General features: G+C 52.2%; 1 protein-coding gene across 3 annotated transcripts in view; it reads left to right on the top strand.

Annotated features, from left to right (window-relative positions):
- Positions 1-23,905, top strand: part of GSN (gelsolin) — a 54,198-nt gene extending 30,293 nt beyond the window's left edge. For all 3 annotated transcript variants that reach the window (XM_059410900.1, XM_059410897.1, XM_059410898.1), the window contains 15 exons: positions 442-596; positions 5,949-6,110; positions 7,701-7,850; positions 8,945-9,034; positions 11,549-11,681; positions 12,927-13,015; positions 13,210-13,425; positions 15,119-15,252; positions 17,372-17,462; positions 18,718-18,888; positions 19,520-19,694; positions 20,791-20,915; positions 21,149-21,226; positions 23,050-23,110; positions 23,519-23,905. In XM_059410900.1, the coding sequence (XP_059266883.1) occupies positions 442-596; positions 5,949-6,110; positions 7,701-7,850; positions 8,945-9,034; positions 11,549-11,681; positions 12,927-13,015; positions 13,210-13,425; positions 15,119-15,252; positions 17,372-17,462; positions 18,718-18,888; positions 19,520-19,694; positions 20,791-20,915; positions 21,149-21,226; positions 23,050-23,110; positions 23,519-23,688 (2,000 nt within the window). In that variant the 3' untranslated portion in view covers positions 23,689-23,905. The remainder of the gene's footprint in view (positions 1-441; positions 597-5,948; positions 6,111-7,700; positions 7,851-8,944; positions 9,035-11,548; positions 11,682-12,926; positions 13,016-13,209; positions 13,426-15,118; positions 15,253-17,371; positions 17,463-18,717; positions 18,889-19,519; positions 19,695-20,790; positions 20,916-21,148; positions 21,227-23,049; positions 23,111-23,518) is intronic.
- Positions 23,906-26,721: the final 2,816 nt, after the last annotated feature.

Below are 26,721 nucleotides of genomic sequence, written 5' to 3'. Positions count from 1 at the left end.
AGGATTTGAGACGTTACCGGGTGCTCAGAGCTGGGGCTGACTTCCCTGGCTCAGTTCCAGTCACACCCCAGTTTGCACTTTAGAGTCAGGAGCCTCTGCTGGGACATAAATCCTGTCTCCTCCCCCTCCCCCCCTGTGCCTCACTTTCCTAATCTGTGAATTGAACCACTGGTCCTGGGCCCGACTTCACGCCTAGAGGTCTGAGAGTAAGTGTGGGGGAGCGAGTGCTTGGTGACTATGGGGGACGTGTCAGAGCTGAGAGGACTCTTACAGACCGTGGAGTCCAGCCCTGACTGCCCCATTATACAGATGGGTCAGCTGAGGCCCACAGAAGGCAGCTTCTCTAGCCAGGCCAGAGAAGGGGGCTCTGGACTCTTCTTCCTTGGGAGTTTGGGACCGCTTTTGGGGAAGCCAGGCTCACACTGCTCTGGGGCCCCCCAGGCAATGAGTGCAGCCAGGACGAGAGCGGGGCTGCCGCCATCTTCACCGTGCAGTTGGATGACTACCTGAATGGCCGGGCCGTGCAGCACCGTGAGGTCCAGGGCTTCGAGTCGGCCACCTTCCTGGGCTACTTCAAGTCTGGCCTCAAGTACAAGGTAAGTCCTGGGTATTAGGGACAGAGGCACTAATGGCAGAGCTCGCTTAGGTCCACCCATCTCTCAGCCTCGTGGGGCGGGGTGGCAGATGGGTCAGAGCTTGGCTTTTGGAGCTGGCTCGTCCTGGGTTTGAATCCTGGACCTTCCTCGCTCTGTGACCGTGGACAAATCACACTGCCTCTTTGAGCTTCTGATTCTTACCTTAAAATGGGGAGAAGAAAATTCATCACTTCACAGGATTGTCTTCCTAACCCCAGAAGCGAGGAGTGGGGACCCAGCCTATTGCTTTCCCAGCAGGACCTGTTCCAGCACCCACTAGTACTTAGGCCCTGCCAACAGAAGGCCACACGTTAGGCATTTGAAAGGGCACCCTTGACCACCTTCCTCATTAGAATCCCCCTTGAACTTGAACCCTGATGAGTCTGAGTCAGCACAGAGCTTTTCGCCAGCAACCCTCAGCCAGGTGGTGCTAAGCAAAGCCGAGCTAGGAGCCCTGAGAGCTCTGCCGTGATATGCTCTGACAGGGCAGCCACTTGGCATCTCTGAGAGCCTCCCTTTCCTCTCTGGTTACACGAGAGCCTGTTGTACCTGCCCTTCAGGCCTGGAGAGAGGATTTGATAAAGGGTAGTTGGGAAATAAAAGGGCTCAGGGAAAGCCGCAGGTTCCAAAGCAGTGGTTCTCTTTGGTCAGGATAGGGAGGGGATCCTAAGCTTTGAACGCCACATGGGCCTTAATGTCAGAGTCCAAAAATCTGATTGGCAGGTAGGGAGGGAAACTGAGGCACAGAGAGGTTAAGCAACTGGTGCAGGGTCACACAGCAAGTCAGTTCCAGAGCCAGAACTAGAACCAAGATCTCCTGACTCCCAGCATTCTTTCCAGTACACCACTCTGCCTCTCATGAGCCGGGTTCTCCTACAGAGGTGAAGCCCCATCTGTGCTGTTGATGTGCTGTGTGACCTTAGGGAAGTCATCGTCCCTCTCTGGGCTTTAGGGTCCTTTGTGCCAACAGGGTGTGTACAGGGCCTGCTCATGTGAGACACAGGGGATTGGATAATGGGAAAGCACTGGGAGACGGAGATAGCAAACAGCAGGGTGTGTTCTGGGAACAGGGACTTGGGGCCTGGGCTGGGTGAAGCTGGGCTGGATGCCCTGGGGCCTCCCTAGCGCCCCTTGTCTGCCAGTTGATCCGTACCCGCAGCCTCCTGCTGAGCTGTCCAGCTCCGCCTTCTTCCTTTATGAGGCCTTGGTATATTAAGAAGAAGAGGTGAGAAGGTTGGGACCCAGGCCCCAGAGCTGGAGAAGGACCAGGCCTTTTTGCAGTCCTTAGGGCAGGAAGTGGCAAGAGCACTTGACAAGGAGTCAGGGAGATTGAGGATCAGGACCCAAGGCTACCGCTTCTCACTGCTGTGAGGCTTCGGGCCAGCCGGATGCCTGTGGCCGAGTGCTCTCACAGGCTTATCGTGCCTGTCACAACTGTGCGTGTTTATTGTTGCTGCTGTGTGGACAGAGCTGCTCGTCTCTGAACCAGGTTAGCAGCTTACAGAGCTTGTGAAAGTCGGAGCTGGGATTCAGTGTGCTAGCACAGAGGGGCTCTGAGCAGATGTTTTGAGCCTCCCTGGTCTCTGATCATTGTGCAGGTGGGGCCTAGGAATCTGCATGGGTAGCAAGCCGCCTCTGCCCTCTGGTGCTTTCTCCAGGATGTTCTTGGGCCACACTCTGGGGCAACCTCCAGGGAGCATCTGGGACCGGATCTGGGGCTTCAGTCCTGAAAGGCCCAGGCTCCTCCTGGTGGAAATGGGAGGTCCAAAGCTGGTTCTGTTTTCCACCTTCTGCAAGTCCTCCAGCTGCCCCCGCACTTGGCAGGCCTAAAGTTCTTGGCCTGGCGCCCTCATCAATTATAGATCCCCAAGGAGCGGAGCTTGTCACGCAAGACTTGTTCCTGTGAAAGCCTGCTCCTCAGAACCGATTCTGCCCTCGGGGTGTGAGAAGGGGCAGGGAGGGGACAGGAGCCACTAGAAAGGGCTGTCATAGGGCCTGGCCCCTCTAGTTCTGCAACCCCCCAATCCTTAAAAGTACCGCACTTTCTAGAGTCTGTCCATCTTTCCTCCTCTTCCCCTTCCTCCCCCTCTCAGACAGAACCCTAGGGACCCCTGGTGGCTGCGTTATATGAAACCCTTTGTTCAAACAGAATCTGGGCTGAGCTGAGTCAGACAAGCCCCGGGCCCCACCGAGCCCTTTCGGGCCTCCCTTCCATCTCTTAGATAAGGAGCCCAGAGTTTAGGGGGTGGAGGGGACCAGCCCCAGTCAAAACATTTTTCTTTGTTTTATAAACAGTTAAACATTTTAAGAAATGTAAAACTTTGTAGCTTTTTTTTTCTTTCTCTGACTACAAGAGTAGTACAAGCTTTGCGTAAAGTGTCAAACATTATAGAAATACAGGTTTAAGAAAGTAAAAGCTCTCCATGATTCTACTTTTAAAGATAGACACCCAATTCAACTTTACAGATGTGTATATATATACACAAAAATTATATATATCTGTGTATATATATAATCTATATCCTGGACCCAGACCAACACCAAATGGGTAATGTTTCTCTATGAGCATATAACTATGTATATTCATGTATAGATAGGGAACTCTCTCTATATATATATTTTTTATATATATATATTATATATATATCATATATGCATATGCATTAAAGTGATGAAATATATATATATCATATATATATATCATATATATATATATTTCATCACTTTAATTTGGAAAGTGACTTTTAAGACCATCTATTGAATTTTGTTCAAGTAATGCGAGGCCAGTCTCCGCCTACCTAATAATTAGACCATACAGAACAACAACCAGTTCTAAAGATTACAGTGAAAATTTCCACCCCCTGTACTTGTAGATCTACTAATGTCTTCCAAGAGCTTGCTTTTATTTTTCTGTTCGTGTTTCCAAGTCTAATTTCCTAGATTGGGAAGTTAGTTAATCAGGAGATTCATGTCCGCAGTCATGGAATATCAGGCATTCTTTCACTTTATAAATTCACATACAGAGGATTTGTTGAAACCGAGATTTATGACATAAAACAACCCTTTTGCTTTTTTTAAAAAAAAAAAAAGTTTCTATTTTTAAATAACAAAAGCATGCTTGAACAAGTGGAATAGTTCAGAAGCGTGTAAAAAAGAGTTAAGGGCTTTTCTCTTCTGTCACGGCCTCATTTCCTCACCTCTGAGGAATCCATGGAAATGGTTGGTGTGTCCTTCCAGCATCTTTTGGGAAAGCTTTTCAGATCCACTGCCTGTTTACCTCCGGCCCAACAAAGTCCTTGGGTCAGGGCTGTCTACGGACACCAAGGAGTTCCTGGGCTGGTAGATGGGCAAGGCTGGGTCCTTGGAGGAGCGAACTTGAAAGTACTGCCACCAACTAGCTGGGACCCTGGGCTAACCTGGATAACCTCTTTGGATCTCAGTTTTCTAGTCTGTGAAGTGGGGTAATGAGGGTCCCTCCCTTAGGGGCTTGTTGTGAGGACCCAGTCGCATGTGTGTAAAGCTGGTGCAAGTAGGTGCCCCCTTCCTGGGGACGGGCTTATTAAATGGCAGCCTCTGTGGTCATTACCAGGTGAGCGCAGGGCTTTGCACCTTCTTCCTCAGCTGCCTTTCCTCACCTGCCCCACAGCAAGAGGGCCCATGAAGCAGGGTGGAGGGAAAGCATCTGTGAACACCTTGGACAACCCGGCTCAGCCTAAGGAAATGGTCTTGAAAGATCTTGTGCTGCTACCAAGAAAGGACACCAGGGGGCGCTTCACTCATAACGGGGGGAAACCACTCTCCTACTGGACCCACTTTGCTCTGAGCAGTGGCTTGTTTTTGCCTTCTGTCCTGGGTGACCCTAGTTAACTTTGCTCTAAGAAAACCTGATGTTGGGGGAAGAATGTGGGCCATATAGATTCAGTCACACCTGGGTTTGAATCCTAGCTCCATCATGCACTAGCTGTGAGCTCTTGGGTAAGTCCCTTCATTTCTGGACTCCGCTTTCCTCATCTGTAAGATGGGGATAAGGACACCTTCCTCACAGATGATGTGTGCAGAATGCCCAGCACCGTGGGCATTGTCACTGCACCGGCGCTTCTATATTGCTTACCGTGTATAGGCATAATAAGAGCCCAATTTAAACTCACGCCTTTGCTCTGCAAAGTGAAGTGGCAGAAAGGGGCCTGGATGGGGAGGCCACATTTCTGGCCGTGGCGAGAGCCCTTCCGCCTCCACCCCCATGGTACGTGGAGCCAGCCTGGGTATGGGAGGTGACATTTCCGCCTGAGCTTTGCCATGCACTTGCTGACTGCCCTTGAGCGAGTCCCTTCTCATCTTTGGGCTTCAGTTTACCACGAGGAAAATGGGAAGCTCTGTAAGGACCTTGTCATCTCTGACTTGTCATACTGGGGCTGGGGACCACCGGTGAGAAAGCCAGGCCCTTTTACTTGGTTTCTCCTGAGCCCAGGGCAATTTTGATCGGAGCAGGGCAGGCTTGCTGAAGGCCCCTTCCCTAGGACTTACGACCCCTGCAGAGAGTGGCAGAGCAGGCATTTCTGTCCCCATTACAGAAAGGAGAGGCTCAGAGAGGGGAAGAGACTTACCCAGAGTCACCCAGCACGCTAGTGGCAGGGTGGGACTTGACCCTGAGGTCGGTGCTCTGTACTTGACCCAGAGCTGCCCCTGAAGGTCCAGCTGGGCACGACTTGCTACAGACTGGTGGTGTAGGTTGTAGGGAGTGGGGGGGCGTGGGTTGGAGGCATCTTCCTGGAGAGCCTGGAAGGATGGGAAAGCTTGGGATTAGCATTTCTCAAAATGGTTTTGCAGAACACGGGAGCTGCAGGCAGGATGTGGTAGAGAAAGCAGTTCTTGATTCCGTAAGGTCGGAAAATGTTGTATTAAACAAAAGGCAAGCCATTGCTTTACCATAGGGCTTCTCAGAGACTGTTTAGGCTGACATGTGTTGTGAATAGTCTGGGAGCCAGTAAGAAGCATTCCCCTTGCTTCAGGCATCCTGCAGCCCTTTCCTTGCAGAATAACTTGGAGGGCCAAAGTTCTTAGAACATTCCTTGGGAAATGCTGGTGTTGAGAAAGGACTGTCTGTAGCTTTTCAATTCAAGCAAGTGGACCCAAGGGTCTTTGTTTCTAAAGCATGAGATTCAGAGGGCTGGCAGCAGGTAGAATCCATCCAGGGAATCTGCCGGAAGGCCGCGGGTCCGCAAGCCAGAATTTCCTTCAGTGTGCCCCTCCCCCCCATATCCGCTTCCCTGGACCCGGCTGCCCTGGACTGACGCTGTCTGCTTGACTCAACAGAAAGGAGGCGTGGCGTCAGGATTCAAGCACGTGGTGCCCAATGAAGTAGTGGTGCAGAGACTCTTCCAGGTCAAAGGGCGGCGTGTGGTCCGCGCCACCGAGGTGCCCGTGTCCTGGGAGAGCTTCAACAATGGTGACTGCTTCATCTTGGACCTGGGCAACGTGAGTCCCCCCTCCTCTCCCTTTCCCAGGGGCCCCTGAGATGCTTCTGGCCTGGCCGGGCCCCACTCTGGGGAGGGGGACACGCAAAGACGGGGAAGCAAGCCCTGGGAACAGCAGCCCCCGTGTGGACACGTGTTCTGTGCATGAGTCTGACACACTTGCAGAGACCCGAGGACAGAGGCACCCAGCCTGTGTAGACTCCCCCGTGGGCACACTCAAGCCTGTCACACTCAAGTGCACAGACCTTGTGCGCAGTGTACTCGCACTCCGACCGGCGGCTAGATTCCCCGACATCTTGTGTTCCTGTGCACATCTCATGGACCTTTCTACACATAGTCGCTCACAGACACAGGCGTGTGCCAGATCTATCGGCTCTTGCCCACCAGATGCAGACACACGTACCATGATGAGTGTCTGCACACACAGACTCGGGAGTGCTGTTCAAGGACGTGCACACTCATGTATGGCGACGTGTGTGCGGTGCACTTACCCCAGCCCAGCTTACGGACGTGTGATGCTTTGTACCCATTCCTGCCATCCACGTGCACTCCTCCCGGCAAATGGGCGTGGCCAGACATTCCACCGCCCCCTCGTTTGGGTTCGTGCTGTGATGTCCATGCAAACAGAGGCAAATATATTGAGCATAAGCTTTTAGTAAAGTATAATGGGTCCACGAAAGAGCGTGTGAATCCTGAGTGGGATTCCCACTCAGGTGTAGCCAACACCCGGATCAAGACACAGAAGGTCATGAGCTCACGGAAGTCCTCCCCTGTCCCCATCCAGTCCCTTCAAGCCTATGGGCATCCATCCTCCCGAACTCTGAGCCGCATAGCAGGGTTTCACCTGCTTCTGAACTCGATGTGCACGGAATCATTCTTTTTTTTTTTTTTTTTAGATTTTATTTATTTATTTTGACACACAGAGAGAGAGATCACAAGTAGGCAGAGAGACAGGCAGAGAGAGAGGGGGGAAGCAGGCCCCCTGCTGAGCAGAGAGCCCGATGTGGGGCTCGATCCTAGGACCCTGAGATCATGACCCGAGCTGAAGGCAGAGGCTTTAACCCACTGAGCCACCCAGGCGCCCCCGGAATCATTCTTCTGACGACTTCTGACCAACATTCTGTTTCTGAGCTCTATCCTACGGCATCTGCTCACAGATGGTCCATTCTCCTTGCTGCGGCACCTTGAACTGGGCTGGCGTGCCCCTATTTATCTATGCTTTTATTGTTCTGGGCACTCGATTTCTCGTTCGAGGCAACTCCAGGCGTGCTCCCCCAGTGTTCTCCCGTGGGTCTCGGGGGGCACGTGGAGTGCGCCTGTGCGAGGGGTGCTGTCACAGCATAGCCGTACGCCGAGCTCTAGGAGCTGCAGCCGAAGGGTTTTCCGACGTGGTTGTGACAATTTCGGCTCCCACCAGCCGGCAGGCATTTTTATGCACATTCTGTGTGTGAAACACATTCCAAGCTATGTACTCGCACACGCTGGCACACACGGATCACGCCCACTGTGTGGAGTCCCCTCCTTGCCGCGTCATTGGGTGGGGCTGATGGGAGGCTGGGACTTTGCCTGATGCAGGGTCCCTGTCTTACAGGACATCTACCAGTGGTGCGGCTCCAACAGCAACCGATTTGAGAGGCTGAAGGCCACACAGGTGTCCAAGGGCATCCGGGACAACGAGCGGAGTGGCCGGGCGCGAGTGCATGTGTCGGAGGAGGGTGCTGAGCCTGAGGCGATGCTCCAGGTACGCACAGCCATACCCGAGGGGTGCAGGGTGGGGCCTAGCGCAGATCTGGGCTGTTCCTTTTGTCCCTCTGTGGGTTAGGCAATCAGGAGGCGAAGTTGTTTTTCCACTAAGCTGGAACTCCTCAGAGAGTGGGGAAGAGCAGCTTCCCCCGGCAACTCCCAGACTCCCCTGAGAGGTGGGGCTGGAATCCCAGGGCCTGGCGCCTGCTGCGGTTGTGAGCCGCACCCTCCAGCTGGGAAGCCCAGGTCCTCCATGGAACTGAGGAGGAGGGTTGTGGCATCTCTTGAGAGCAATCCTGGTCCTGCAGCCAGATGGGAAAGAGACAACTAACCCAATCCCTGCTTTCCTCTTCGGATCATTCCTAGTGATTTATGGCCCACTGAGGCAAATGCAGGATGGCATTGCCAGCCATTGTTCTTTGAGGACATATCAATAGAGGCAGAATTCACCAGGAAAAGGAGGAGACTGTGAGCACTGCTCTATGCCCTTTGGCTCCTACTTGTCTGGGGTCGTTGAGTTCCAGTTTTTAGGAAGAGCAAAAGGCTGTTGTGGGGAAGAGGCTGGATACCAGCCATGGCTTGGAAGGGGCCATAACTGGAGCTGTTGACTCTGGAGTAGCCCAGAATGGAGGAGTAAAAATAGGCTGAGAAATCACAGGGATCCAGGTTCAAGTTCTGGCTTAGCCCCCCTCATAGCTGTTGGTGCAAGTTACTTGAGCTCTCTGGACTTCAGGTTCCTCCTCGGTAAAGTGAGAATGGTCATCGGCGCCTCATGGGTGTGAGCTTTAAGTGGGATCATGTAAAGGCATGTGGGGGGAGGTGTTTGTCACTCTAAGAAAGCCTGGGAAGAAGTGGGAGAGTGGGTATCTGAAGGCAACAGGGAGGGAAGGACTTGACGGGTAGCTCTAGATGAGACCCACATGCAGGAGGCACGTGAAAAGATGTAGGACATGTCTGGAGGGCATCTTGCCCTTAGTGGAGGATCATGGTGGACACCTGCGGGGGACCCCGCCTGTCTGAGGAGCCCAGGCCACCCCCTGTGATCCACCGGGAGATCACGCCATGCTTTCTTCCACCCCTCATCTCCTGCAGGTGCTGGGCCCCAAGCCAGCTCTGCCTGCAGGTACGGAGGACACGGCCAAGGAGGACGCAGCCAACCGCAAGCTGGCCAAACTCTACAAGGTGAGCCTCCACTGCTCTGTTCCCGGGGCGTCGGGCCAGGACAGGGAGGCGGGGGACTTGGTCTTCCTGAGCTCTACTGCCCTGGGCAGTGCCCTTGGTCTGGGGGGCTTGGCTCCCACGTGTCTCTAGCAGACATCTGTCTACTTCCTCTGCTTTCCTGTGCCAGGAATAAGAGAATTTGATCAACTGTAGACACAGTCACATCCTGCTCATCTGTGCGGTCTTGGGTGGCACATAGTTTTTCTCTAGGTCTCAACTTCCTCACTGGAAAATGGGGGTAGGAGAGTAAGGTCAACTTTGGAAGATTTCTAGGAGTCCACAGAGAAGACTGATTTAGGAAAATACTTGGGGAAATACTACAAATATGGGGACATGCCTGTGTGTGTGTAGTTACTTTATTTATAATTTATTTCTTGTGATTTTAAAAACTTAGGCTGAGCTTGAGCTGAGGAACTCTGGCCTCATGGCTGAGCACTGGGTGAAAGCCTAGCCCATGATGCTCATGTCGAGCCCTCGGCTTTTTTGTGGTAAGGTTACAACAAAAGGGGGTGCAGATTTCCATCACCTCCAAGGAAAACCACATTGATTTTTATTCTGAATGTAAAGAAATGTACATTCATGGGGTGCCTGGGTGGCTCAGTGGGTTAAGCCTCTGCCTTTGGCTCAGGTCATGATCCCAGAGTCCTGGGATTGAGCCCCACATCGGGCTCTCTGCTCAGCAGGGAGCCTGCTTCCTCCTCTGTCTCTGCCTGCCTCTCTGCCTACTTGTGATCTCTCTCTCTCTGTGTCAAGTAAATAAATAGATTCTAAAAAAAAAAAGAAAGAAAGAAATGTACATTCATGAAGAAAATAGTAAGCAATACTCCAGAACATAAAAAGAAAATTAATGTCAATGCAATTTCAATAGTTTAAGATAACAAGTGCTATTTTTTAAATGTTTTAATTATAAAAGTAACGAAACTCAATTTTTAAAACACCAGCCTCTCCCGCATCCTTTTTTAAGGGTTACCATGGTTACACGGCTATCATTTTGGTGAAAGAAGGTCCAGATTACATCTTTTTGTATCTAATTACACGCTTTTCCATCTCTGTTTGATAGAAATGGATCCAAAGTATTCATGCTTTTCTGTGACCTTTTCCCCTCTCAGCGTGGCCAGGAATCTTTCTAGCACAGCGATCTAACTGGTCCTTTGTAGCTCTCTTGTATTCTGTTTTCTGAATGTCAGAATCTCAGCAGACACTGATGGCCACTAGAATGTTTCCACCTTTATTGATTGCGCACAGTCCCTCTCGGTGCACCTGTGCTGAGTATGGCCTTAGAGCAAGTTCCCAGTCATGGATTTTTTGGGTTAAAGCCTGAATAATAAGTCAGTGATTGAAAAAGCCGGTTCCAGAGTCAGATTGCCTGGCTTTGAATCCCAGGTCTGGCTTTCTCGCTGTGCACTTCTCTGTGCCCTGGTTTCCTTGTGAATAAAAAGGGGATACAAGTAGAACTATCATAGCATTGCTGCAATGATCAAAGGAGTTCTGTAATGACATAAGTTATTAAGTTGTACAAATTGCTCAGAACGGCCTGTAGTAAATACTCAGTAAATGTAGAATGTTTGTTACTTAAAGTTCTGATACATTATTAAACTGCACTCTGGAAGGGCTCCCAGATTGCTGGGAACCTTGTCAACACTGGAGATTGTCAGTGTTTTGGGTTTTGACTAGCGTGGCACAGATTCATTTTAATTTCGTGAAAGCTTTTCATTTTGGAATAATCTAAGGGTTTGCAGAGAAATTGCAAAGATAGGACAGAGGGTTCCACATACCCTTCATCCAGCTTCTCCTTAAAATTTTATCATAATCAGAGACATCTGTCAACACTAGGAAGTTGACGGTGGTTCAACACTATTAACTAAATGACAGACTTGATTTGGGTTTCCCCAGTTTCTCGTTCCCGATTCCAATCCAGGACACCACATGCATCTGCATTTATATTCTTCTTTTTCTTCTTCTTTTTTAAAGATTTTATGTATTTGTCAAAGAAAGAGAGAGAGAACACAAGTAGTGGGAGGAGCAGTGGGAGAGGGAGAAGCAGGCTCCCTGCTGAGCCAGGAGCCCGATGCAGGACTTGATCCCTGGACCCTGGGATTATGACCTGAGCTGAAGGCAGACACTTAACTGAATGAGTCACCCAGGCGTCCCAACTTTTTTTTTTTTTTAACTAATGAGATTGGCTGTCTCCTCGGCCAACTATACAGATCTATGCTACCTGCACCCCCTTCCCTTTCTGTGCAGTTTCCCCATTACATGGGTATGGGGGTCACAGGTATGGCTGCGGCAAACAGAAACAGGGAAGGGAAACCTGAGTGTGCCTCAGAGCTTGGGGAAGCGGGTCTGGCTCCTACTCTCCCGTGTTGGTTGAGGTGGCAGCTGGGATGTGGGCCACCCACGTGTCAGCTTGAGGGTCCTGTCTGGGCAGGCCAAAGTGGTGGAGGTCACACACGTTCCTGTCCCTCGTCCCCTCAGGTCTCCAATGGTGCTGGCACCATGTCGGTCTCCCTCGTGGCTGATGAGAACCCCTTCGCCCAGGGGGCCTTGAGGTCCGAGGACTGCTTCATCCTGGACCATGGCAGAGATGGCAAAATCTTTGTCTGGAAAGGTACTGGGGAAAGGAGAGGGGTCTCTGACCAGCTTCCAGGCCCTCGGTGGGAGTCCTGCAGCCCTGGGAGGCTAGAGTGGGTGTTGATGGTGTCCTGGGGCATGGCAGGCTCTGGAACAGAAATTGAGTCTTGTTTTGAAACCCTGGCTTTGCAACTGACTTGCTTTGTGATCTTGGGCACTTGGCTTACCCTCTCCAGGTAGATGTCCCATTTGGGCCAAAACCAGTGTTTCCCAAGTATGTTACAATACCAGTTCTCTCAGGCTAATTGGCATCATGTGAAGAAAAAAAAAATGTATAGTTCTTTGGTCAGATAAGTTCATGAGCAACACTGGTAATAGGCTTGTTGACTGCAGGACTTTTAAGAGCCTTAAACTTGCTAATGTATTTTGGGGCTTTTCATGAAAGTGATTTGGTTTTTATTTGGGAAATGGTATGCTAGAGGTTCGTGGGAAATCTGTAGGGAATGTCTTGTGGGACTGATTATCAGAGGCTCTTGTAAAACATTGGCCCGGATGTTTCTGAGAGGGCCCATCGGCATCCTGCTTGGATGCTCTACCGTTAGTCCAGGGAGGAGGACAGAAGCAGGTGCATAGAGGAGGGCAGAGGGGGAGAGAGAGATTGAGCACTTGTAGCTGCTATTATTATTATTATTAATATTTGGACCCCTTGTCATTGGCTATAAGAAAGCTGGGGACTGGGGGCTGGCACCTGCTGTCCAGGAGCTGTGTAGGCGTGGGGAGGCTCTCAGGGTCGGGGTGAACTTCAGACTGGAGAGCGGGAGGAGGTCCCCCACTGCAGACAGATGGCCTGGGGCAAGAAGGGGGCCCACGGATGTGGTGTGTGGGCTTCAGAATCTTATCACAGCTTTCCCCCGTGCTGTATGGCCTTGCTCAAGTCACCTAACCTCTCTAAGACCTTGGTTTTCTTTTATGTCAATGGGACAGGATGATAATGATCTTTCTCACAGAGGGTCGTTGCGTGGATTAAATAAAATCAGCTTTGCACAGTTCTGAGCACAGAGTGCATGCTTTGTAAATGGACCACAACTGTTGGTGTGGTTACTGTCATCAGTTAGGACCCCCAGGTGGACCCCCCAGGGGCTCTTGGAGTGGCCATCTTGGGGGTGGGGTCTGGGCTGGCCTGTCTTCAGCCTCGAGGGTGGTTGGGCTACTGCTTCTCCTGGACCATTGGACGTTAGGACATAGCACTGACTCCGGGTGCCTCATCCCCCATCCCCCACAGGCAGGCAGGCCAACACAGAGGAGAGGAAGGCTGCCCTCAAAACGGCCTCTGACTTCATCTCCAAGATGGACTACCCCAGGCAGACCCAGGTGAGTCTCAGAGCCAAGTGGCACAGTGAAGTTGGGTCTAGTTCAGCTGGGGTGGGTCTGGGATGGGGTGGGTGTCTCCCCCTGCTCAGTGTGGACTGGGTGTCTGAGTCTGCCCTGAGGACCTGTGCCAGAAGGCCCCTGTCCTCAGGGGGACCTGAGCCCAGCCCCATCCTGCTTTTCCCTCTCTTGTCCAGGTCTCTGTCCTTCCTGAGGGTGGCGAGACGCCACTGTTCAAGCAGTTCTTCAAGAACTGGCGGGACCCAGACCAGACAGACGGCCCAGGCTTGGCCTACCTCTCCAGCCACATCGCCAATGTGGAGCGTGTGCCCTTCGATGCTGCCACCCTGCACACATCCACGGCCATGGCAGCCCAGCACGGCATGGATGACGATGGCACAGGCCAGAAACAGGTGCCTGGGGGGTTGGGTGCATGTGTCCAGGCCCCTCCCAGGCTCCCTCCCAGGCATCTCTGGCTCATGCATTGCCTCCTGCTTCCCTGAGGTCCTTCCTCTATGAGGTTTTGACCCCAGTCTTGGTGGGTAGGATTCTTTTGCCTTAGTTAATTTTCACAGCCAACATACCCCGAGCACCTGCTGTTTGCCAGGCCCTGGCCCAAGTGTCTCAGACCTCCCCCTGCTGGCAGGAGTGCCTGGTGTAAGCACAGCCACAGCTGATTGCTCAGACCTGTGCAGTCAGTGGAAGATTGGAGGCGAGCACACAGATTATGGGAACAGAGAAAGGGCAAAAGGGGTGGGGTAGTTGGGGCAATCTTCACAGAGCTGGGGACACTTCGGTTGGGCCCCAGAGGGTGGGTCGAAGTTTGCTGCAAGAAAGGAAGAATGATGGGTATTCCAGGCAGGGAACTGTCCCAAGAGCCTAGGGCTGCTGCATCCTCAAGAAAAAGCCTTGAATGCCACATCTAGGACTGTGGACTTGTTCCCCTAACCAATAGGTGCAAGTGAGGGTTTTCTTGCTTTAAAAGCAGACAGGCAACAAGCTCAGTTTTGTGCTTTTGAAACTTGCTGTGAAAATGGATTCGAGGCAGGAAAATGAAGGTTGAGATCCCCTGAGGAGATTGTTGTAATAGTGTAGACGGGAGATGACAGCCTGGGCTGGTCACGGTGAAGGTCATGGTGAAGATGGAGAGGTGGGGGCTGGGGTTCAGAGATGTTTATGAAGTAGAGTCTACTTGTTTGTTTGTTTGTTTCCATTCCACATGCTAGAAGCAGCAAAAGTGTTCATTTTTATTTATTCTTGCTTTTGTCACTGGTATTATTATCACTTGTTCACTCATGCACTAATTCAGTGGGAGGGAAGGATGCAGTGCAAAATGTTCCGGGTAGCGCCGGTGGAAAGAGCTCTGGCAGCCTGGCTGGGCGCCCTCTCTGAGCCTCACTCTTCTCACCTGTAAAAATGAGGTTTAATCCCACTCCCTCAACCCAGAATTTTCAAGGTCCAGAGAATCTTGGTCTTGGAGGGCGCAGTGTCTCTGTGATACCACCAGGTGGCGCTGCAGGACCTCATGACCGCTTGGGGAAAGCTCACCGGTGCTCTGGGAAGAGACCTGCCAGCAGGGTCATTCAGAGGTCACCTAGGGATGCCTCTGCTTCTGGAGGTGATCTGTAAAATCCAGATGACTCAAGAACGTTACAGATAACCCTATCATTAGTAATCACCTCAATCATAATTCTAAAATTAGAGTAGCTTCCCGCTAAGTGGATGCCACCCTGTGCCAGGTGCTGTGCAAGACTGCCTTGAGTAAACTCACTTGATCTCAGGACACGTGGAGGTGGGCACTCACTGTGTTACCCTCCCCGAAAGCACGTTCTCAGTACCACTGTGCAGTTCCCTGTGCTGTGCTGACCCCTCCGAGGGGGACCTAAGGGGTGGGGTGGGGGCATCATGTAAGGATCCCGGGTTTGAATCCTAGTGGCTCTGTGATGGGGGCAAATTCTTGGGGTTCAGCCTGAGCCCCAGTGCAGCCACGTATAAAAAGCTTGTCCTGTTGTATAACCCCGACCCACCGCACTGCGGTTCCCCCGCTGGCCTGAGTTGGGGGGTGGGGGGACTCTACCGCATCTGAGCCCAGCCTTGTCTTGGCAGATCTGGAGAATCGAAGGCTCCAACAAAGTGCCCGTGGACCCCTCCACGTATGGGCAGTTCTATGGCGGGGACAGTTACATCATTCTGTACAACTACCGTCACGGCAACCGTCAGGGACAGATCATCTACAACTGGTGAGGCTGTGGGGTCATGTGGTGGGGGCGGGGGGCTCCACCTGGGCCCCGAGCATGTCATGGGGCTGACAGGCCTGCGGTGGAATGACCACACTGTGGGGCGGGGGGCCCTCCTATCTACAGGGTGACACCACTTGTCTTATTTCTTGAAACAGCATTTAAACCATGCTTCCAAAAATAGCACATGACCCTTGTAGGAGGTGCAGTGAACAGGGAGAAGCAAACAGAAGCTCCTCCCACAATTCCACGCCAAGTGCTATGCCTAGGGCCATTCTCCTCCCACGTGTCTTCTAATTAAAAATTATTTGAATTCCATTCAAATGGGCAGTGCATTCACGTCATTCAAAAATCGAGACAAAATAAAAAGGTATCTGAGAAATTGTGTTCCCACCCCATCCCCTTCACCCGATTCTCCAGTCCCCGCCCCTCCATGTGTAACAGCTTTCATTCATTTTGTTTTATATGCTCCCGGTAATTCTTCCTGCAACTGGACTATATTGCTAGCTCCCTCTCTTCCCTGTCCTTCAAAGGACAGCACCCTGTGTATATTGTCTTGCACTTTGGTTTTTTTCACTTCGTACTTCCTGGAGATCGACCCATGTCAGTACCTAGGGTACTTCCTTGGTCTTTTTTTTTTTTTTCCCCTTTTACAGCTGCATAATATTATGTTGTATCGCTACACTGTCACTTGTTTGACAGATTCCCTGCTAGTGCATACTTGGATTGATTCCAGTCTTTTGCTATTACAAGCATTGCTATGATTAGTGACCTTTAAACAAATATCATTTTGAATGTGTAGAGAAATGTCTGTAGGGTAAGTTCCCAGAAGCGAGATTGCTGGGTCAGAGACTAAATGCACTTGTCATTTTGATAGATGGTGCCCAGTTTCCATAGATGGACTTTGTAGCATTTTACGTTCCCAGCGGCACAAGTGAGTGTCTGTTTCCCCACAGCCTCGCGGGTGGACTGTGTTGTCAAACTTTTGGATCTTTGTCAACCTTACTGTAGATAAGACAGCATCTTAGTATATTTTTAGCATGTGTTTCTCTTGCTGTACCATCTCAAAACTTTATGATGATGGTTGAATGTCTTCCTCTTTAAATTTTTTGTTTTGAAATAACTTGAGGCTTCCTGAAAAGGTGCAAAAGTGGTACAATTTCCATGTAGCCATTATGCATCTCCCTCCCTAACCACAGTACAGTGATCAAAACCAGGAAGTCAAGATTGCGTGCAATACTATTTACCAATCTGTAGACCTCACTTGGATTTCACCAGTCACCCCACTCATGTCTTCTTTCTGGCCTAGGATCTAACCCAGGATCCCACATGGTCCTTAGTCATCATGCCTCCTTAGAGACGAATCCCCATGTCCTAATCTATGAAAGCTCCTCAGTCTTTTTTCTCAAGGCCTTGGTACTTGGAAAGAGTGCCAGTTGGTTATTTTGTAGAATGCCTCTCTATGTGACAAAGTCAGACTTTTAAAAGCAGCTTCAAATAATTTTTTTTTGAGTAGGTAATCCATACATGTACATAATTTAGAAGGCGGCATTTTTTTTTAAAAAAAACAGCAGCTACATCAGCACCTTGATTTGTCAGATTTTGTTTGCTTCTACAGATAACACTGTTAGTTATGAGTTTGGACAGTATAGGCCAAGCCCCTGCCAAGTCCTTTGGTGGACATCTGTGCAGACTGCTCTGAGCAGGTTCACGGGAGGCTAAGTACTGATGTCTTTTCCTGCAAAGGGCTCGTGCCCTGCTTGCTCTTCTGACCTGCTTCTCTCCCCTAAGAAATGTCCTGGCCACCTTTCTTCACCTTGGCATCTCAGGGCACCTTCCCTTGTGGCTGCCCAGCCTGAGATGAGCCCACGGGCCGGTCTGCAGGACACATTTAGGATAAGGGAGACCGTTGGTTTTGCTCAGATCTCAGAAGAAGGCCAGAGGCTGAGCTGGGGATGTGGCATGTGGGTTTGGTTCCTGACACTGGCAGCTCTTGAGAGAATCCCCTTCCCTGTCAGTTTCACTACCTATAATCTGCAGACTTGTGGGTTTGGCCCAGGGCCAAGAAGACACTCTTGGGTTCTGTGCGAACCTTGGTGCTGAGCATAGCTTCCTCTTCCAGGCAAGGTGCCCAGTCCACGCAGGATGAGGTCGCTGCGTCTGCCATCCTGACCGCCCAGCTGGATGAGGAGCTTGGAGGATCCCCTGTGCAGGTGAGACTAGCCTGATGCCCCACTGGGCCCCACCCTGCACCTCGTCCATTGGGTCCCTCCTCTATCGGGCTCTCCATCCACTGGTCCCACACACATTCATGCAGTGGGGTGCCCGACACCATCCGCAGCCGGGGGCGCCCCTGTGCCAATGCGATTTGCAGTCTGGGGGGGGTGACAGGTGTTCAGCAGACACTCAGGCAAATAAATGTGTGATCACAGACTGCAACACGGAGAGAGGAGCTGGAGAGGCAGCATGGTGGTGCAGGCAGGGGGCAGACATGGAGCCAGCCTCCTGTAGGTTGAATCCTGTCTCACCTCTGGGTGACCATGGACAAGTCACTTAGCCTCTCTGTGCCTGTGTAGTCTCAAAGTATCCTCTCTCTGCCCAGCATTGCCATGTGGATGAAGAGTTAATATCAGTAGAACATTTAGAGCCATGCCTGGCCCATAATAGTCCCCTGTTACATACGTGTAAAGTATAAGGACATACAGATCCCAGATAGGATCTAAGTGGATTAGACAAGGACCTCCTTAGGAAGGTCCTTTTCTGCTGGGACCTAAGAAGTAAGTAGGAATTGGGCAGGCACATTATAGGCAGAGGGAAGAGTATATGCAAAGGCCCTGAGGTGGGTGGGGACATTGAGCAGTAGAACAAGGGACAGAATGCCACGAGAGAAGTCTCAAGAGGTGCTCAGAGGGACCAGACCACCCAGAAGCCATGGTGAGGATTGACCTTAATCCTGAGCAGAAGAGGATACTGTTCCATGGTAAATGTGATGTGAAGGGACTTATGGGTTTAGGAGGTTCCTCTGGCTGGGCAAGAGGGGTCTCTCCATATCTAGAAAGCTCTATTCTTACCACTCTGCCATCTTTCATGCCCTGGGCTGACGTCACCATTCTGAAAAAATGTCCACGAACAACCCAGGGGTTTCTATTTAAGGGAATATTTGCAAACATGGGTTCTCTCATTCTTGGACTGGACTCAGGGTCAGTAAGGCAGGTCCTCATGGGAGGGGAGAGCAGCCAAGGCAGTGCCTGGAGGCCATGAGGCAGTGGTGCTGTCTCCAGCTTTCCGGGAACCCCCCTTGTTCCCGCCCAGCTCCTGTGTGCTGGGCGTGCAGACACCAGCGTGCTGGCCTGGTCTGGAGGAAGCGCCTAGGCCACACTGCTGGGGTCGGGGCGTGAGCTTGCTGCCACACAGAAGCACGGATGCCCCTGCTCTCCTTCCTGACTTGCTGTCTTGTTGTCCTGCCAGAGCCGTGTGGTCCAAGGCAAGGAGCCCGCCCACCTCATGAGCCTGTTTGGTGGGAAACCTATGATCATCTACAAGGGCGGCACATCCCGCGAGGGCGGTCAGACGGCCCCTGCCAGTACCCGCCTCTTCCAGGTCCGGGCCAGCAGCTCTGGAGCCACCAGAGCCGTTGAGGTGAGGCCCAGGCCCTGGACCCCAGGAGGGATTGGCCTGCTTGAAACCTCCCATGCTTGATGAGTAGATGTCTGAGCACGGGGCTGGTTGGGGGCAGGGGCTTTGGGGTCAGGGGTTAAGAGGCAGCTTTTTTGTAACTTCCCTGGCCTGGGAAGCAGAATTGTATGTCTTAGACTTCCTCTTGTCTCAAGGATGCCTGGGGCTTCTTGCATAATGGGAATCTTACGGCCTAAGAGGTAGTCCATTCTTCCCCATGGGGACACTTCCTGATTTCATGCCACATGGCTACCATCCCTTTTATGATGGAAGGTGCAGACCTGAACATAATCCTGTAGGATGGTCAGAGAAACCTAGAGGAGAATGGGACTATCCCCTCCTTTGTTCTGGGCACTCAACTTCTGTTAATGCAACCCAGAATTCTAGAATGACTATGTTGAGCCACAGCACATTAGTGAATCATGGGAATCAATGAAACCCCCCACTGTCGAAACTCTGTGCCCTCAGCTGTGATGGGGGTGCTCTTCCAGGTCTCCAGCTAAGAGCTGGTCCTGCTGCAGGGTCTCCTGGATAGTAAGGGGCGGGCTGAGGGCTTTCTGTCTGGTTTCTGATTAATTGAGTGCTGCCTTCCCAGATTATTCCTAAGGCTGGTGCGCTGAACTCCAACGATGCCTTTGTCCTGAAAACGCCGTCGGCCGCCTACCTGTGGGTGGGTGCAGGAGCCAGCGAGGCGGAGAAGACGGGGGCCCGGGAGCTGCTCAGGGTACTGCGGGCCCAACCTGTGCAGGTGGCAGAAGGCAGTGAGCCAGGTAGGAGTCGGGGGTGGAGGGGTCTGGTGTTCTCTGGGGACTGTAGCTCTTAGGTTCCCTCCCTTCTTTCTGCCTGGGGGGCCCTCGAGATCCTCGCCTCTTCTAGTGCCTGCCCCCGAAGGTGTGTCCAAGAAAAGCAGGTTGAATTCAAATGAGGGCTATGGTCAGTGAGAGGGAGGCCTTTAGGAGCTAAGAGAAAGGAGAGCTCCGTGGGGGCTGGGGCATTCAAGGAAGGCTGCTGGAGGAGGTGGTCACTTGCTAGGAAGCCTTGAAAGACAGGCAGGAGTAGAAGCTCATGGCGGGAGGAGGACAGCAGTCTCTTCTAATCCTCAGAATCTCCGAGGACAGAATTACCAGAAATCTGCTCTGTTTCCAGAACATAGGTGGGAACATCTTTATGCCGGCCCTCAGTCTCTCTTCTCTTGCTCTGAGCCCATTCCTTCCCGCCTGATGCTCAGTAGAAATGGGGAGGGGCAGCTCCGTCTATAACTGTTACTGCCCAGTGGGACTTTCTGAGAGGCTGGACATGTTCACCCCTTCCCGGGCCAATATGGTGGCCGCTTGTCACATTGGCTACTGAGCGCTTGAAATGTGGCTGCTGGGAATCAATGAGAATGAGGAACTTAATGTTTAATGATAATTAATTTTAATGAACTTCAGTAGCCAAATGTGGACAGAGCAGGTGTAGTGGAAAGAACGGGGTTGGTGGGGGGTGGATAGAGTCAGATAGGATTTGTACCTTGGCTTTACCACTTAGTCGCTGTGTGATGCTGGGCGAGTTGCTTACCTTCTCTGAGCCTCTGTCACCCCGCTGTTGAGCAAAGATAATTATCCCCAGCCTGCAGTGCTGGCGTCATTTGGAAGCCAGAGGTAGTCCTGGCTGTGTGCGTAGGGCCAGGTCGGCTCTCCGGTCTCTGTTTCATCACCTTCAGGTTCCCTCAGGCCCCATCCCTCTCTGGCCCCCTGGGAGTTTAGGGTGGAGGAGGGTTGAGACCAGTGGGTCGTTCTAGGGCAGGGTTTCTACCGCGGGGTCTGATGAGCGGCACTGGGGGGAGGTGGTGTCCGGAAGGCCAACTGCCGCGGCCTCCCCTCACAGACAGCTTCTGGGAGGCCCTGGGTGGGAAGGCCGCCTACCGCACGTCCCCGAGACTGAAGGACAAGAAGATGGACGCCCACCCTCCTCGTCTCTTTGCCTGCTCCAACAAGATCGGCCGTTTTGTGGTGAGCCCCCGCAGGGGTCTCTGCCTCTGCTTCCCTGTCGGGAGTCAGGCTTCCCAGGAGTGTGGCGCCAGCAGCGGGGTTGGGGTGGGACAGCCCTTGAGGGCACAGCAGGGAGGGAGGATCCCCTCTAGGCTGGAGATCTCCCTCCTGAGCGCAGACCGAGTGCGCCGAGCCAGCGGAGGGAATGCCAGGGCCTGGTGCGCGGTCCCTGACATCCTTCTGTTCCTTCCCAGATCGAAGAGGTTCCTGGCGAGCTCATGCAGGAAGACCTGGCCACAGATGACGTCATGCTCCTGGACACCTGGGACCAGGTGGGTGAAGGACAGAAGGTGTAGGCTGTCTGGGCTGGGGGGGTGGGAGGCGCTACACTTCCAGCTTGACGATCAGTTTGCCGGGTGGAAACACCCTTCCCCCTTCTGGGCCTCCATTTCTGCCTCTGCAGAATGGGAGTGATGGTACCTACTCTGCTTAATTCAATAAAATGAGGTGTAGATAAGATCTACAAACTCCAGGGCACCCTATAAATGCAAGTCAGACGACCAGCATCGTCTCCCAGGCCGTAGGGGAGTGTGAACGCTTACTTTAAATCTATTGATCAAGAAGTTTGAAGTTAGCATATCAGACGCAGGCATCAGCTGTCCACAGAGTGACACCCCGAAGTTTCGGAGTGCATCTCCTGTTCTAGAGAGCTCTGAGCTCTCTGCTGCTTCTCCTAGGGAAGACTGTTGGGTGAGACTGGCAGGGGACGGTGCCGTTCATTCGGTCAGCCGGTGTTAACTGAGCCCTGCTTCATGCCCGACACTACTCTAGGTGCTGGGGATACAGCAGTACATAAAGCAGGCATTCCCCTGCCCCGTGGGGCTTACATGCTCATGGGAGATGGCAGTGAGTAACCCTTCCCATCAGAGCTATCCAAGTTCTAGGAGGCGGCCCTAAAGGTGTGTCTCCCCTCTGCCTGTGCTTCCTGGATGGCCCAGTTAGAAGGCGAGGGCTGGAGTGCTCACAGCTTGAGCCCCCAGCTGTGGTGAGCGATGGCTCCACTGGCTCCGTAATCTGTCCGCTCCTCTGCTCATTCATTCACTGAGTCCCTCTTTCCTGCGCGCGCCCTTCTTCCAGGAACAATGCTGGAAGCCCATGTGGGCGCAAAACAGACACACTCCCTGCCGTGAAGGGGCTTCTGGTTGAGCAGGGGACGCCTTTGTAGATGAGTGAGAGAAGTCAAGCCCCATGTTTCGTTGCCTAATGTCCGTGTGTCAATGACAGGTGCTCTTTAAAATATGTTAGATGGGTGGGGCGCTGGGGTGGCTCAGTGGGTTAAGCCGCTGCCTTCGGCTCGGGTCGTGATCCTCGGGGTCCTGGGATCGAGTCCCGCATCGGGCTCTCTGCTCAGCGGGGAGCCTGTTCCCTCTCTCTCTCTCTGCCTGCCTCTCCGTCTACTTGTGATTTCTCTCTGTCAAATAAATAAATAAAATCTTAAAAAAAAATAATAAAATAAAATATGTTAGATGGGCATAAAAATGTTTGTATTAGAAAATTTGTACTCAAGCTCAAACCTGGTATTTTTCTAAGCCTCAAATCTGTGCGGCTCAGACACACAGAAACGGCACAGAGCAGGCTCAGGCGTATTTGCTGGGAGAGATGTGTTTGGCCGCTCCCTTGCCGAGCAAATCGGTGCCCATAGAGGGACCATTCGTGCACTTGTAGAGCGGGATCTCGGACTCGTGCCCGAGGCTCCTGCTCCGTGTTGGTGTTGGTGAGGGAGGGGCTGGGATGGGAGGGGGGCACGGGCTGCTGGAGCCTGAGGCAACCTGGAACTGCTGCCCCTCAGCTTCATCCATACGGAGGTGAAGCCCCCTGGTTGCCAGATCCTCCAGGTTTTCAAGAGAACTGGGAAGCCCAGACATTAATGTAAGCTGGGAATTAAACTTGTCTGAAGAGACACTGTCGACCGGCATGTGATGGCGGTGGCCAGCAAAGCATGCCGGTAGGCCGTCAGTTGGCAGACCTGGTTCCAAAGCCTCCCAGTGCTGCTCTGTGGACTCTGTTAGAGGCAGCCCGTGTCCTGTGTCCGGCCCCCGGTCCCTCCCTGTGGTTGGGACCCTCACACCCCCTCTCATCTCACACCTCTCTCTAGGTCTTTGTCTGGGTTGGAAAGGATTCCCAAGAAGAGGAGAAGACAGAAGCATTGAGCTCTGGTGAGGACTGAGTGTGCCTGTGGGTCTGTGTCCTGTGGTGCGGTGGGAACAGCTTCCCGCATGGGGCTGGGGAGTTCCTGACCAGAGCCCTGCTAGCTGACCACATCTGATTTGGGAGTTGGGGCCCTTAAGCTGGTTCATTAGTATTTCTCCAAAGAGGAGAGCGAGACTGAGACATGATATAAACTTCGTGAAGCAGGAAGTTGAACTGTCACCCCGTGTCCGGGGCTCACGGGCACGGTGGTGGAGGAGCCACGTGGGGTCATTGCCCTTAAGGGATGGTGGCATCTAGTGCAGGGACAGGAAGACCAGAAGCCACGTTAGGCAACTCCTGCCCTGAAGCCCCTCTCCCTGTGGGGGCACTAAGGATTTCTGGGGTTTCCTTTCCCTGCACGTGTCTCTCTACAGCTAAGCGTTATATCGAGACGGACCCAGCCAATCGCGACAGGCGGACCCCCATCACCGTCGTGAAGCAAGGCTTCGAGCCTCCGTCCTTCGTGGGCTGGTTCCTCGGCTGGGATGACAACTACTGGTCTGTGGACCCCTTGGACAGGGCCATGGCCGAACTGGCGGCCTGAGGAAAGACAGGCCCCACCCCTCTCCCCCGTCAGTGCCTTTTCTAACAGTCCATCATCGGAGACCTTACAGCGAGCACGGCCGCTCTGGTGTGTGTGAGTGTGTTTTTACTGTAGCCAAAAACAGCCACGCAAAAAGTCAGGGTCCTCGCAAAATTGTCTCAAGTATCTGTGCTTTTGGGAAATTGAATTCAAAATTCAATAAAAGTTTTCGGAAGTACATGAGCCTTCTACGGCTGCCTATGTTCTGGGATTCCTCTGGGGGTGCCCAGGGAGGGGGCCTCACCGGCGCTTTGGCTCCGGTGAATGAGCTTCTTTCGCCCTGGGTGTGAATCCTGGACCTTTGAGAAGCCGACGCCTGGATGAGGTGGAACGTGCGTGGAGATGGGTCCAGGGGACTGGCCTGCGTGGAAGGGAATTGGAAGGGGCCCATCCCAGATGGCCAAGCAGTCCGGGGAAGCCTGCCGGAGCTGTCAGGGAATGCCTGAATGCAAGGAAAACCAACAAAAATCCCCAAAACAATCCCCCATCCCCCCTAAAAAAAAAACTTTTAAAATCATATGGTCCCATTTTTGTTATTTTTTACTGTGGTATAAACTACATATAATACTCATTTCGACCATTCGTAAGCGGCATCCAATGACATCAAACACGTTTACAGTGTTGTGAGGTCATCACCACAATCTGTATCCAAACCTTTTTCATGTCCCCAATGTACATGGCGTGCCTGTTACACAGTGACTCCTGTTCCCCCCTCCTCTCTAGTGGTAACCTTTATTTGACTTTCAGTCTCCATGAATTTGCCTTTTCCCGTACAAAGTTTGCCCTCTGTGTCTGGCATGTCGCACTTAGCAGCATGTTTCCAAGATTCATATGTTTTGTAGCAAACATCACAACTTCATTCCTTTTTGTGGCTGAATGCTAACCCGTTGTGTGTACATACCACGTTTGGTTTATCCATGCGTCCATGATGGGCACTCAGGTCATTTCCATGTTCCGGCTGTTGTGAAGAAGACCACTGTGGACACAGGCGTGCAAGTACCTGTTTGACTTAGAGTGTACCTGAGCCACAGTCCCAGCCAGTGTAGGAGCTGTGCTCCCCCAGGAGCAGCCGGTGTCTTATCTCCCCACTCCACTCTGTCATCGGGAGGTGTGCCTTTGGTGCACATGTGGGGACAGAGTTCAAAGCCAGCAGCTGGGGCCTTAGCCATTTGCATTCACTGCCTAGGAGCCCAGACAGGGTGCGTTCTTCCAGCCGTCGGACCCTGTAACTAATCTGCCTGCATCTTCCTGGCTTCTTCTGCCTTCCTTGAGTCATTCTGCTGCCCCAAAGCTATTTGGAGAAATCTCAGCTACTGAAGTTACTGTCACAGAAGGTGCCCCTGAGGCTCCCAAAGCTGTAGAAGAAGGACTTGCTCTGTGCCCCACTTTGTCCCCCAGGGCTCTGAATCTCTGCTTCCGCTTAAGGTGTCACAAAGTCCTTTTTAGACTTTCCCGTGAGCTCATTCTCTGTGGGTGTTCCAAACCAGAGCAAGAAACTGCTGTGAAACAGATCCCTTTTCCTCCCTTCTATCCTTCTGGTCTTTTCTCCTCACGTTCCCCCCCATTTTGTTCTGTGCCACCTGCTCCTCCAGAATGAGACTCCCATGCCTGGGACTGTGGAACAGAGACCAGTGTGAAGGTTTCTGTGGTAGGAAGGGTGTGTGTGTTTACGCTACCATTTCCAGAGCTGGGGCTCACTCAGATTGCCCAGGGAGCTTTTTAAAATCACAGATGCCCTGGGGGCCCTACCTCCAGAGATTGTGATTCATTGCAGACACAGACTGACAAGGGGAGTAGAGAAGGAATTTTCCAGGTGAGGCAGGCGGGGAAGTCTTGCCTCTCAGGCAGACTGCAGCAGATACAGTGGGAGATATGAGGGAGAACATCGTGCTCAGAAACAGACAGCAGCCCGTAGGGCTGGAACAGCTGGGGAGGGTTAGGCCTCCTATCTGAGAGGTGGGCAGGGCCCAGGGCACCTCAACTGCCATGCTAAGGGGTTGGGACCTGATCTTGTAACTCCTGCCTCACCCCAAAGGGTTACTTTCACAAAGTGATTAACTTGACAAAAGCAGATTCCTGGAACAAAAGCAGCATTTTTACCTGGAACTTCTAGAACCTTCTCTAAGAGGCAGGTGGAGGCCTGTCTAGAAAAGCCAGCTCACATCCTGGATACTTGTGGGAAGACAAATTGCAAGTGGACCTGTCCCTGAATTCACTTCCTCTACTGCCATTCAAGGTGGTTTATTGGCCAATTTGAGTTTATTGCTGGCTGTGGTCTTTTGACAGAGCTCCACTGTGCTCGGAAAAAGGAAGTTGCCTAAGGCAACGGAGTCATCTGGACTTCATATTTCTCTCTCAAAGGCAAAATGATGAATTGAGAACACAATCGCATCGACCACATAGTTTCTCTTCCTAACAATTTTTGCCCTCAAAAAAGTGACCTTGTGGGCACCTGGGTGGCTCAGTGGGTTGGGCTGCTGCCTTCGGCTCGGGTCATGGTCTCAGGGTCCTGGGATCGAGTCCTGCATCGGGCTCTCTGCTCAGCGGGGAGCCTGCTTCTCCCTCTCTCTGCCTGCCTCTCTGCCTACTTGTGATCTCTGTCAAATAAATAAATAAATAAATCTTTAAAAAAAAAAAAAAGTGACCTTGTGTCTTGTCACTTACAATGTGTGTGTCGTTGTGATGGACCATGACAGGCGCCGAAGAGGCTGGCCTGGATTTGAATCCCGTGTCCAGCCTTGGCCTGGTCAGGAGGTATTGGTTGTGCACTTGGGGCTGGACAGTGTGCAAGGCAGTGGGGATGGGGCAGACCACGGGGTGACAGGAGGTCCTGTCCTGTTTGGATTAAAGCAAAGGGAAATTAAACTAGTGATGGGTTGAGGGTGTCCATGGATCTCAAACTCCCCAGGGAAAGTGTGGGGGCAGGTGCACCAGAGGGAGCCTAGACAAGAAAGACAGATGGACAATTGTAAGCTCTCTTCCTTTTTTGGCTCA

The sequence above is a fragment of the Mustela nigripes genome, chromosome 9 (assembly GCF_022355385.1).
Source record: "Mustela nigripes isolate SB6536 chromosome 9, MUSNIG.SB6536, whole genome shotgun sequence".
In the NCBI taxonomy this organism is placed as follows: domain Eukaryota; kingdom Metazoa; phylum Chordata; class Mammalia; order Carnivora; family Mustelidae; genus Mustela; species Mustela nigripes.
This window is presented reverse-complemented; position numbering and strand designations above follow the sequence as displayed.